The sequence below is a fragment of the Quercus lobata genome, chromosome 9 (genome assembly GCF_001633185.2).
Source record: "Quercus lobata isolate SW786 chromosome 9, ValleyOak3.0 Primary Assembly, whole genome shotgun sequence".
Taxonomy (NCBI): Eukaryota; Viridiplantae; Streptophyta; class Magnoliopsida; order Fagales; family Fagaceae; genus Quercus; species Quercus lobata.
Window position 1 is genome coordinate 19,887,069 of NC_044912.1, and position 13,437 is coordinate 19,900,505.

At 33.9% G+C, this 13,437-nt stretch overlaps 2 protein-coding genes across 3 annotated transcripts; one reads left to right on the forward strand and one right to left on the reverse strand.

The window, feature by feature from the left end:
• The first annotated feature begins 1,128 nt into the window (after positions 1-1,128).
• LOC115959253 lies at positions 1,129-5,225 on the forward strand. Its single transcript, XM_031077592.1, has 2 exons — positions 1,129-1,489; positions 4,887-5,225. The coding sequence occupies exon 1, from the start codon at positions 1,262-1,264 to the stop codon at positions 1,445-1,447; it is 186 nt and encodes a 61-aa protein (XP_030933452.1). The 5' UTR covers positions 1,129-1,261; the 3' UTR covers positions 1,448-1,489; positions 4,887-5,225.
• Positions 5,226-9,693: 4,468 nt separating this feature from the next.
• LOC115961014 (putative glycerol-3-phosphate transporter 1) lies at positions 9,694-13,018 on the reverse strand. 2 transcript variants are annotated; one of them, XM_031080067.1, is made up of 3 exons: positions 12,881-13,018; positions 10,857-11,868; positions 9,694-10,528 (listed from the first exon to the last, which is right to left on the reverse strand). In XM_031080067.1, the coding sequence occupies exons 2-3, from the start codon at positions 11,851-11,853 to the stop codon at positions 9,963-9,965; spliced, it is 1,563 nt and encodes a 520-aa protein (XP_030935927.1). In that variant the 5' UTR covers positions 11,854-11,868; positions 12,881-13,018; the 3' UTR covers positions 9,694-9,962. The 2 variants fall into 2 exon arrangements, with proteins under 2 accessions (XP_030935927.1, XP_030935926.1); XM_031080066.1 differs by having other exon boundaries at positions 10,857-11,930.
• Between the last annotated feature and the right edge of the window lie 419 nt (positions 13,019-13,437).

The following is a 13,437-nucleotide window of genomic DNA, read 5'->3' on the forward strand; positions in this document are numbered from 1 at the left end:
GATGGCATGCATATGACTATATGAGAAATGGGTATACGGGGGATATTGTTTTTAAGGACTAGGAAGGTTGATTTTTTTTTTTTTTTTTATTATTATTATAGCTAAGGAAGGAATTTTATACTCTTTTTAAGTTATGAGTTGTTTCTCGATTTTCAAAACTTATAGTTATAATATAACTTCCCATTATATATTTGTCATTAACGGATTAAACAGCCAAAAACAACGTAAGTTTGCAACAATAACAAAATTGAACTTTTTTTTGGGTCCAAAACAATGGTTTTAGTAGTAATATTCAAAATACTAATTTTAAAAGAGACCATAAACTTTACATAATATAAATAGTATTTCAGCTAATTTGTAAATATATAGTATATCAAAGTTCTTTTGAATATACATCATTGTAAGTTTTTTTAAGACCTTCTCTCCTTTTTCCATGTGTGTGTTAAAAATATTTAGTATTCTTAAATTAAAAAAAAAAATATATATATATATATATGTTTATATATATAGTATATCAATAGGTTCAAATTAGTCTAATATATAATTTTTTTATCAAATAAAGAACTTTAATTCAAATTTTGAAAGCAAGCCAATATATATTCATCATTGTCTGTAAAATAAGTATAGAAAGTAGAAAGTTGTTCCTCAAAGTTTATAAAAGCAAGTTCAAGCTCATAATAAGGCTCTCACAAAGTAGAGATATATAGGGGATGTTTGGTAGAGTAGTTTGAGAAAAGTTATTTGTAGTTTTTTGAAATATGTGTGGATGAAAATGTGTGTGAAAATGTGTATAATGTTGTTTAAAATGTAAAAATGTGAGTTTGAGATGCAAGACCAAACAGGCCCTATCCCACAAAATACAATAAAATTTCAATTTACAGCTGGGAAAAGATTTTATTATTTAAGTTAACTGAAATCCATTATTTTTTTTATAATATAAAAATATGTATATAGTTGTGTCATTCACCAAAAAAAAAAAAAAAATTATACATGAATTACCTATTTAGTTAATAAAAGAATAAAGTACATCCGAGGGCCATTGATGTACAAAGCTAGATGGGCTCGGCCCATGGGCCCTATACCATAATATACCAGTCAAGAATCAAGATCACCACACTGTAGCACCCATTATGCTCAGCTCATGTTTCCGGAGTCTTTCATGCTTCTTTCTTCTTCAGCCCCCAAAAACAAAAATCCCAATTTTTTTTTTTTTTTAATCAAAATCGAAAAAACCCAAATTTTGTTTTGTTGACTTTGGAAGATGGGAATCATAAAGAGTAGCTTTTCGTTCATAGTAGGGACGGTGTGTGGAATATACATAGCTCAAAACTACGCCGTTCCAAACATCAGGAAGCTCACCCACGATGCCCTCTACAAGGCCAAGCTCGTCGAAGAGAAGTACCGAAAGCCCAAAACCAAGGCCGACTACGACGACGACGATGGCTAGGATCCGACCCGACCCGACCCCGTCTTGCCAAAATCCAACCAGGTCTTCAAGATAAACTCTTTACTTTGAATTCTAGAGGAATACAGTGAATTTTTTTATTTTTTATTTTTTGAATTCAGATATTGACTGTGAAAATTGTGTAAAGTCAGTGTTTTTTATACATCAATAATAGTTTGGAATCACTTATCAAACAAAAAGAGAAAAAAGATTGTGTTTTTACATTTTTTTTAATAGAATATTGTAAATGGACCGAACCGGACCGAACAGTAGGTGTATATGATTTTTAAGGTTTTGGATTTCAGTTGGAAATTTCAGGGACAAATTTGATAGAATTGTTTGCTAGATTATTGTTTGATTGGTGTCGGGCGCGGGGTTTTACTAGTTGTTACTCCATTCTTGAATTTTTGAGATTCATTTTTGTGTACATGAAGTAGTATAGTTCAGTAAAATTCTTATTTACATATTGAAATAAAGGAATGGAGGGTTTCTCAATTCTGATGGGTTAACTCTGTGGGGGAGAAAGCAATATGACATATTTTACAGAAAGGACGAGTTATTGTCTTGAAGAAATCATTGAAACTGCTGACATAGAAGTGTATATATGGTAGATGTAGGACAACACACTATGACGAAAAGAATTTGTACAAGTTAGTTGATTTAGGGAATTTACTAAATGGGGGAGGAGCTGGACAGCAGCTTGGAAAAAGATTCTCACCTGTGAGAATGAGAATCTCATCCAGATGGGCTTTTCAATGGTGAGTAGGTTTTGTATGTGCCGTTGTAGTGGGGAGACTGTGGATCACCTCTTGATTCACCTTAGCATGTCTTTTGAGTTATGGAGTTTTATTTTTAGGATATTTGGGGTTCAATGGGTTTTACTAGAGAAGATTCTTGATTTATTATGCGGGTGGCAATGTTGTGGACCTAATTCGGATATCTGGAATCTTATCCCTTTATGTTTGATGTGGACTATATGGAGGGAATGAAATTGGCGTATTTTTGAAGATGTGGAGTGCATGTCTTCTCAAATACATGTATCCTTCATTTGTTCTCTTTACGAGTGGTCTTTTGTATCCGGTCTTACTGATATTAACTCTATTCACTCCTTCATAGAGTCAACTCATATGTAGAAATTATCCCATTGTAATTCTTTATGCTACTTCGTGTTTATTTTCATGACGTAGTCTCTTTTCAATAATATTATTTTTACCTATCAAAAAAAAAAAAAGTTTGAGGAGCTGGTTCTAGCAATGTCATTATGTATTTGGTAGACCTTGTATGTCTATTTGTAATATTTGTTTTCCATTTGGATTACCCATGTAGACAGTCGCTATGTTTGGGAGTTTAGAAAAGAATTAATGGTTAAATCATAAATGAATGGAAAATAGAAGGAATATTGTGTATTTTCTATAGTGTATTTAGTATTTATAAAAGAATAAATGGAAATGAAAGAATTTTTTTAATTTTACTGATATACTGTTCACCTTTATATGTCTATGTGCAAAAGTAATGGAGAATCGGTAGACCATCTTTTACTAAATTGTCCTATTGTTTATAAGTTGTGGTCTATGGTGTTCACCTTGTTTGGTATCTACTGGGCAATGCCAAAGACTCTGGTTGAGCTCCTTCCATGTTGGCAAGGAAATTTTGGTCATCATTGTAATGGTGTTATTTGGATGACTGTCTCTCATTGTTTGATGTGGTGCGTTTGGCGGGAGAGAAACAACCGGTGTTTTGAAGGTTCTGAAAGGACTGTAATTGATTTAAAACTTTTTTTCTTTAAAACTCTATCAAATTGGATGTCTATCATCGGAAGTCATTCTATTTTTTCGGTCTATGATTTGATGGATGCTTGTAATTTATGTATTTGATTATTTTGGTCCCCTGCTGTATACTTCCTGTATACTTGGGTGACTCATTATTATGTCTTTGAATAAAATTTTCTTTACTTATCAAAAAAAAAAAAAAAAAAAGTCTTTTCTCAAACTAGGGATAACATTGATATTTCACCTCCATTTCATTAAAAGGAATGGGTGTTTCTCCCACTTTTGGGAGGAATTCTATGGAGGGGATGGAATGGAATGTGTATTCCCTTATAACCATTTTATTTCTTCCCATTAAGATCCATTTCATTCCATTCCTTTTTCACTTTCCAAATGGGTTTTTTAATGTTGATAATCTAGTGGTGGAGGGAGAGGTTGTGGGTTCAACACTCACTAGTTACCTATGTAACTTACCAAATATAAAAAGAGAGAGAGAGAGAGAGAGAAGAGGGGGGGGGGGGGGGGGTGTTGTTCCATGTTCAATAATCAATGTTTGGCAATCTCAACTTAGGTCACTAATATCCAACCATGTAGAATCATTGAAAGAACACCATCGAGTTATAGTTTGAAGTAGTTTATACTCTACTGGTGCCACAACACACATTTCTTATAGCATTAACAGGAACGGAGGACTGGTGGAGAGTATTCAACGTTTTTGAAATTAGAAAGTACAAACTTAGATAATATTTATTTACCGATGCCTATAATAGAGTCAAAGCTCATATTCAACCCTAGATGTGCTCCCATCAAAGGTCTTCATGGTGCTCTTCCCTTATCACCTAAAATTGTGGCTAGGCGCACATGGCCTATTATCAAGCTTAAACATAGGAGTTTCATGTTGCTTTCTTCAATTCAACAATCACTTTTGTGAGATTTTCATGGTTGATGTCCTTACAGCTAGAATAGGGGCTATGGGTCTGTCTATTTTGTTTCTTTTGCAATATGGATTTGGATGCTGATCAGCTGCTTTTGTGCATATGTGGTTGTTATTTTGATAAGCACATATCTGGCAATATAATGGGCATTTCATTTGCACTTAGCCTTTTGAGGCATGGAATACTAAGGGCATGAATTGTGGAGTGAGGTCTTCTTATTAATTTTGGGTGTTCCAAAAGAAGGCAATTGAGCATTTCATCGAATTTGCATTTAAGCTCTTTGTTGCATTGATTGTATAGTTTATTGTGAGTGATTGTGTGTGAGTTTGTTGGGTCACTCACACACACTTATGGAATTTCTTATATATCACTTCTATATATTGGCATGTTTTATGACTTTATATATTTCTTGCTAAGCCAAACTCAACATAGGCCTTTGTCTCAACTGTTCTGTAGTGACAGCTGAAAGCCCTTTTAACCATTTAGCTTTGTTGAGGAACCTATCCTTCTGGTAAATAATATGCTATAATGTCTTTTGCTTCTTCATTGATAACTTAAGGAGCCTATGTGTGATCTCTTCAATATCCTGTTATTGTTTGGTGTTGTATGTGCAAATCTGCAGAGGGAAAAAAAGGGGGGGGCCGTGTGTGGAATGTAAATTATTTGCTTCTTCATTGCCCTAGTGCTTATGAGTTACAGAGCATGATTTTTATGTTGTTCGGTTTATGTGGGTTATGCCAGATGGGGAGGAGGATCTCCTCAATAGTTGGAACCGAAGGCTGGATGGAATTAGAAGTCACAGAATTTGGAGCCCAATTCCCCATTGTCTTATCTGGTACCTATAGTGCAAAGAGAAATGCTCTGACATTCGAGAGATGGGAGAAATCAGTGCACGAACTTAAAAGCTTCTTCTTCTCAAATCTTTATTTGAGTGGATGAGTTAATCCTCTATATGTCTTTGATACTATGTTTGAGATGCTTGATGCTTGTTCTTGTAAACTGCATATACATCCTATGTAAGTGGTCTATTTTTAGAATTTAATAAAAGTTTTCCTTAAACAAAAAAATTGTGGATTGCTAGCAAGCTGCCATGCTACTGTTTACCATATTTGGATTCAAAGAAACAAAGTTGTTCACGGTGAACTGATCAAACCTGAAGAAAGTATATTGTTCATAGAATCAGAACATGGGAAGCTAAAACTTGAGTAGCTGATTTAAGGGAGATTACTTCCTTGAATATAACTTGGAGTTACTCCTTCGTCTGCACTGTATAACAAGGCCTTTTTGTGGGGTTTGTTTATTGTTTTTTAGTGGCTAATGTGTAGATTCTTTTCACGGCTTAAGCCTTTGGGCTTTGGGCTTGGGGTCCTGCAACTGGGACTGTGGTGTTTTAATAAAATTTCCTGCTTGCTTATATATATCCCACGTTTAACACTGTTAACTGGGCCGAACCTAGTGAATCCGCAATGGGAATATACCCTATTCTACTTCAATGTCCAAGTCCACGGCGCTAAATTTTGGACTGCAAAACTAATCACACTAGTAACAATTGAATTATTTCAACGAAACATTCCAATATGTAATAAAAAACCAGCAACACCTCTTTTTTTATTTTGGGCATCTCCTTATGAAATGATGTGGGGTCTGATCTACATTGAAATCAGAAAGTAAATGATTGCATTGTCAAAAAAAGTTTATATCTATTTAGAGTAATGTTACCATCAAAAACTATTTTATAACATTTTATAACATTCTTATTAGTTTTTATTTGGGCAAATGGTTGACATCATTTTTTTACTTATTTGCTCATCATATTAATAAATCATATTAATAAATCGTAAAAAATTTTGTAATTCTAACATTTTTCATCTATAAATATTTTATTAAATTATTAATATGTGTAAGTTCAAAAATATTTCACAATCTATTTGACAACCATTCCAATTGTTCTGCCACCTCAGCTCACTTAGCCACCTTACACACATGAGGAGACAAAAATGAATTCTTAAAATCCAAAAATTAAAAAAGAACAGTGAATTGGGTTAAAAACTATTTTAAACTTTAAAGGGAATGAATCTGCGTTTTCTATGGGTAGAAGTTGAAATATTACTATCCACTATGTGGTTTTAAATTTAATTGTCAATAATGTTGGCTATTTTTTTTTTATTTTTTACAAGATATAAATTCTACTCTAACTTAATCTAAGTGTATATGTGTGCGAAGCTCCTTTCTAGAGACTTGAACTCCAGCCCTTGCCCTCCACACCTTACAAGCACTTATACTTGTACAGTAACCATCATTACAAGGGTGTGCAGTGGTGTCGACTACCTTGTTAATGCAAACAAAAATTGGCAAAAATATGTATGAATTGGACCAGCAAACTACATTTGAAAACGTTGAACATTAAAAAAACAAAGAAATGCTATCTATCTGAATGCATGAACGTGATCACAAACAATCACATTACACATATAATTGAATGAAAATGCTAATCCCTAAATTCAGATATATTAATTGATGTTGAGAGATTCGGTGTAGGAACTGAGAATCTTATATGACCTACAGAGAGAAGAAAAATTTCTAGCAAGAATTTATTTGAAAAGAGAGAAGGATTCTAGTGGTCCCCATAATAATAGTGTGAATGTGTGATGATCTCGTGGAGTTATTATATATATATATATATATATATATATATATATATATCTAGAAAGAGAAATATATATTAGTCAATAACTAAAGGAATCACAAGATGAAGATGTTAAACCTTTTTTTTTTTTTAACCTAGTGATTAGAGTTAGAGATATTGTAATTTAATAAGGTCACTAAACAAAAACTAATCTTTTAATTTGTGCTTCCAATGCAATTGGTATCTTATTGGTTAATACTTATACGAGTCATTATATGTAGTGGTTACCACTCGTTTTAAGTATCTAATTTGTGACTGATAAAAAAACTGATATTGACTTTTAAGTACTTTAATAAGTTATAAAGTAATCATTTTTACACTATTTGTTGCACTATCCCCTTGTGAATAATGTTAATTTTTCACAATTTCTCATATTAGCAAGTTGTGATTATTGTAATTGTAATGTTTCATTCACATTAGCCGATCAGTAACACCATTTTGATTATCTGTTAATCCCAATAAGCTGCATCAACAATTATGAAATTTTTTTGTTGCCTTTAAACCGTGAAAGTCATGACAAACCAATACTAACACTAGCCTGGTGATGGATAAGCAAAAACATTCACCGAACCTAAATATTTGTCATCTAATTCAGAATTGGTTAGCATGATCCCCATCATAATTCTCAAGTGTTGGCCACATTCTTCTTTCTATTTTTTATTATATATTTTCTCAAACACCCAACTTAATCCACTTTCAAACTTACGTATGAGACTCCCTAAGAGCAAAATTTCCAAAATTTTAATTGATTTGAAATGCATTCGTAATGTTACTACTGAAAATATGGATTCCTTTAACTCCTTTGTCAACTAAAAAAAATAAATGACAGGAGGAAATGTGCCTAATGCTAATCCAATTAGCTTAAACATACGTGGAAACACAAATTATCAAATTTGCTAGAGGAGAAAGAGAAAGAAAAAATAGTCTTTAATTTCTGACAACACATTGTTCTTTGTTCTTCAAGCCCGCGTGAGTTTTAGATAGAGATCAATTGGGATTGGTAATAGCACAGAAAACTATATACTATATAGTCCCTCAGAGCATCTCCAGTAGAATCTCAAAATTTTTGTACTATTTGGAAAATTAACAGTGACTTTTACTTTTTAGTCACTCACTCTTTCAAATACACTTCCAACAGATTCTCTATCACATTCTTTATCTCATTTAAATATTATTTCTTTATTCATTATTATTTTTTTTTTAATAACGACACATCTTTCAATATTTTTTTATTCAACACCTAATTATTATAATAGAAAAAAAGCATTTGAAGAGTGAACAGTAGCTCATCAGACTTGATGAGCTACTGTTCATAAGTAAAAAAAAAATCTAGAAATAGAGAGTCCATTGGAGAGCTTTTTTTGGGTTCCACTCTCTATTATAGAGAGAATTTTGGGTTTACATAGATTATTGGAGATGCTCTTACCACACAAAGTCACAAAATAATAGAAACGTGAACAACAGACATACTCCTTCTCGTAGCAAGAGTTTTATTTTTATAGAGTTTGGTTTATTTAATATTTATACCTCTTGAAATCTGCTTTTGGTGTCATGTGTCTAAAAGTGAGACTTTAAAACTATTCATAAACAAATAAACTAACAAGATCAAAGAAAAAAAAAAGGGTTAATCCAAACTCACCTATAATGTAGTTGTGTAATGGCTAATGTAACATTTTCACTTAAGAAACCCATGATGGAAAAACTAGTAGCTATTCTATTTGAATGGAGAATACCATGTGTTTTCTTTTGGATAAGGAAGATTTTTCTACTTTTTGTTTTTTTTTTTTTTTTTTTTAATTCTTTTCACCAAAACAATCTGCACCATGGACTATTCATGATAGGTAATTGAGTCTCTTACCATATGGTTCTGTAGGTCAAAAGTAGAAAGTTTGGCGGGGTCATTTTAAGGAGAAAATATATGGTGTTTTCGATGCATGTATCTTCCCTCTCATATGAGAGTAGACTTCACACTTATAAAGTACACACTCATGTGTGAGGAAGGATACATACACCGAAAATACCATATACCACCTCGAGCATGTATCTTCTCTCTTATATGAGAGTGGACTTCACACTTGTGAAGTCCATCCTCATGTGAGAGAGGAAATACATACACCGAAAACACCATATATCACCTCTATTTTGTGGTGCTACATACTATATTCTTTGGTTCCCACTTCATCGGCAACTTTCTTTGTCCTCCCTCCATATGTATAAACTACAAAGCATTGAATTTTTTTAATTGAGAAAAAAACAAGAATGGATTATGGTCTTTGCACATGTTACACGAATCAGTGCCAACGCTGGGCTCACAAACCTCCTAATACTTTTTGGTCACCTGATCTTGAAGCATGTAACCTTATGTGTGGACCATTTTTTACTTTCAGGGGCTAAAGTTGTTGCACCTTTTTTAGACTGATAAGTGAGGTGGGAATTCTTTTCAGACCTTTGTCTAGTGTGAAAGGAAGTGCATCATCATTTTAGGCACTTCTTTTTATGTCTCAACTCTCAAAAAAAGAAAAAAAGTCACAACACTGGTGTAAACTTTTTTACTCTCTCTGAATCTGTAAAATATTTGTGTTTGTACTGGATACAAAGGATTTTGATGACAAACAACTGAAATTCACATTCTTGATTACAATTCAACTTTTGAGCTCAATTCACTAAAGCAACAAAGCCAATTAGCCTACCCTGTTCTATACTGTAGCATCTTCCCTGAAAATTGAGATGAATTTAACTCCCCAAGTGACTGAAACCAAGTAAAGAAGCCAAGCACAGGCACTATTGAACATAAGTTGTTCAAAAGATGCAGCTCTAAACAAGGCAAACCAGTTGAGAGAAAATGGTACAGATTGTAATTGGTTATCCTTCTGGATGATGCTATATATATGATTTATTTGATAGAGATACAAATAATGTACAATGGATGCCTCAACCCTCTCCACATTTTTGGACCCCCCACCAAACCAAATGATGGAGAAGGTTAAAAAATATCCTCACTTTCTTTAACCATAACACACGGATCCTCATTTCAATATAGTGACCAGACTCAACAAAGGCTGTGAACTGGAGCTTATGTACAAGTCACACATGTACAACACAAGTAGTAGCACTATAAGCCCTCCAAAAACTCACACTTCAAGTGCTTGTACTGGAGATCTTGATGCAGACCCCCCTTGTGATCTTGATTCCTCTATCTTTGCAGCCACCTCGGCCACAACTAGTCTAGTTAGAAGCAGCCCTGCAATTAGAGCTGCTACCATCAACATTGTGAAAACTGCACTCCAGCTTGTAGAGGAAATATAACCTGTTATTAAAGGCCCTATAGCAGCCCCAACAGAGCCCGTGCCATCTATAATTGCCGTTACAGTTGCCAGTGCCCGGGAGTTACCTTCTAGTGAACTGTGGGTTCCCAAGTCAGCTGAAACTGCTGTTGTTATAAGAGCATATGGCCCATTAACAAACATGCCGGTGATGAACATGAGAATGATATTTACAGTCAAGGAAACATGTCCGTAGCTTCGATAGAAGAAGAGAGCAGGAATAGCACAGTACATGAAACTTGCAGCTGTTATGGCCCTGGCACCTAAGCGATCAGAAATGTGACCGGCTAGGATTCCTCCAAGCACACCACCAACATCAAACAATGTAGACAAGTCTCCAGCTGTGGTGCTAGATAAATACTTTCCATCAATAGCTGCAAAATGAAAAAACAGAAATGAGAATTGATCAAGGCGTTACTTTGGATGCCAATAACAAATTTTGTGAAGAAGTTGTTGAGTATGGTTGAGATTCAAAACTAGGAGAGACAAGTGTTTAAGCTAATTCATAGAGGACTCATTTAGTCCAATAACTTGTCAAGAAGTTATTGAGTATAGTTGAGATTTAAAACTATGAGAATCGTGTGTTCAAGCTAATTCATAGAAGACTCATTTAGTCCAGTAACTCATAGAAGACTCATTTACTAAAAATGCATGCAAATTGAACCAAATCATAGGAACAAAAATGCAAAAAAGCTAATATACCTGTGTGGCTAATGTAGAATGGAAGCCAGTAGAGAAATGTATAAGCAACCAATTTGGCAAAGAAAAGGCAAAGAGCAAAAGGAGCAACTCCTGGAATTTTCCATGCTGTTATGAACCCCACAGCTTTCTCCTTAACCACTGTCTCTGAATTTAACAAAGGTTCTGTTACTTCCTCGCCAATTTTCTTAGGAGAATGCAATTCATCATTTTCTTTATCAGTTCCAACAGACTCAGGATTAACAGGCAATATAAGAAAAACCACCAAACCAATGAATACAATCATGAGACCGGGCACAACGAAGGACCAACCCCATCCATAGCTCAATAGAGCAGACGCAATCAAGGAACCTGTGATGTTTCCAATGGAAGTGTGAGCATTCCATATACCCATAATTAGCCCTCTCTTGCTCTTCCCAAACCAGTTACCAACCACTGCAACCACTGAAGGCCATCCAGTTGATTGGAACAAACCAGCAACCATTTGAACTACCAAAAAGTACCAAAAAGAATGAATGTTTCCAAAATATCCAACACCAAAGAGTGAAGTAAACAAACCGGTTCCCACCATTCCCACAGTTAAGAAGATCCTTATATCCAATCTATCACCCAATTGACCTGAGCAGTACATTCCCAGAGCATAAACCCCAAGGAAAGCAACGTCGAGTTCTCCAAGCAATGCTGTCCCATCTGGTCCATTAAATGGAGCCCAGCCATCCCCAGCTTTCCATGAAAGTTTAGCTGGTTTCTCAGAGTAAGATGTCCTCCATGGGGTGAACTTCAATATCACATCTGATGATTCTGGATCAAGGGTACTCTTAACAATGCTTGTGGTTTTTCTAGTGGCATGGTAACTTGCATATGCTAAAAATGTTACAATCAAAACAATTGCTTGGTGGGTTTTGTAGGAAAGTTTGGTTCCCTTGATGTACTCCAAGAATCTGATTCCAGGGGGCTTGCTATAGTTGCTCTCAGATGTTGGTTCTGACAGCGAACCCATTTATCTATTCTCAATCTGAAGGGGATAAAGAGGAAGAAGAAGTTTAACTTCCTATTATAGGTTCCACAATCTGCAAGCTGAAAATAAGATAATTAAAAAAAAGGAGACATGAGACTGAATTTAGAGAAGAAACTGAGAGCTATTTGCCTATTTCTGCACCAAATCTATCACAAAATTCAGCTGAGGTAATCAACTACTGTCATATATAATACAATAAAAAACAGATTGACAATAAGCACTTCAAATTCCTATACAATGAGTTGGGGACATGTTCAATCTGACTTCTATTTCACTTGTTCTGACCTATTCAATTTACAATTTTCAAACTTTCTTTAAAAAGCACCATTTTTTTTAATCCAGCAATATTTTAAAACCAGCTCCCTAACTTGCTTGGAGGTAAGTCCCAAACATTTTCCCAAAAGTTTGATTCTGAACTTAATGGTTCAATAAGCTGATGGAAAGCCAATGGCAAAAGGTGCTTCTGAACTACAAGCTAAAAACCATCTTTAAGGTTGAATCCTCTACTTTACTTTAATTTCAGTTCTTTCATACATACAAAATCACAAACTAGATTGAAAAGGAAAAGAAATCCATACTTCGAAACAAATCCTTAAACCAAACTCTTACAGACCAACAAAAAAAAAAAAAAAAACACCTTTCAACAATCAGAGAAAAATTCACCATTTTTCAAACCAAAAGTGATCCTTAAACATTTACCCAATTTTTAAATTTAACTACTCAAATCTAAATCTTTGACAAAATCATCCTCCTCATTGTCAACAAAAAAACAGTTTCTTTTTTATAACTAACAATCAAAGAGTCACCAAAAAAAAAAATTCCAAGTCAAATGTATGTTTGAAAAAAATACCATTTTATCAAAATTCCTTCCTTGAAGATTCATTCCTAGACAAAACCCATTTCTCAACACCCAAAACAATACTATAAAATTAACTAAAGAAAAATTGATAGAAAACTTGCCCAGATATCAAAACAAATATGAGAAATTTATATTACTCTGTAAACTTACCTTTGAGTTTAGCTTTAGCTTAGCTAACTGGGATTCCTTGCTTTCACTTTCTCTCTCTAAAATACACAAAAAAAAAACACACACTCTCTCTCTCTTAGTATGTCTTTGGTTTTGGTTTTGGTTATGGTTCTGGTTTTGCTTTAACGAACAGAACACACTTCCGTTTATAAAGGCTTTGTTTCGAACGCGGAAGTAGCAAACGTTGAGGATTCTTTATGTCAGTAATAATATTTTAGTAAATTACTATAATGCCCACTCTCTTGCTTTTGATGGTTTTCGCGTAAACTGCTATTTTGTATCACGATACTGCCATTGAATTTATCTAAATGACAAAAACAACCCTCATTAGTATATTCTTTTTTTGAAACCGACCCTCATTTAGTATATATTCTTGTTGTGGTGTTTTGGTTTTCTTTTTCTTCATTAAAAAAAAATAGATACTATAATGTAATCAATAATTATTGTAGTTAGAACTTTTATCTATTAATTTATTTTATTTATTGGGTAAAAATAAGGTTAAAAATTATACAACCTTTCATGAGCAATAGATCACATCT

Excerpts from the sequence above, each read along its gene's own strand:
- LOC115959253 (XM_031077592.1), top strand. The coding sequence starts at position 1,262 with ATGGGAATCATAAAGAGTAGCTTTTCGTTCATAGTAGGGACGGTGTGT.
- LOC115961014 (XM_031080067.1), bottom strand. The coding sequence starts at position 11,853 with ATGGGTTCGCTGTCAGAACCAACATCTGAGAGCAACTATAGCAAGCCC. Across the intron at positions 10,529-10,856 it reads ATTCTACATTAGCCACACAG|CTATTGATGGAAAGTATTTA; the intron begins GTATATTAGCTT and ends TTCATTTTGCAG.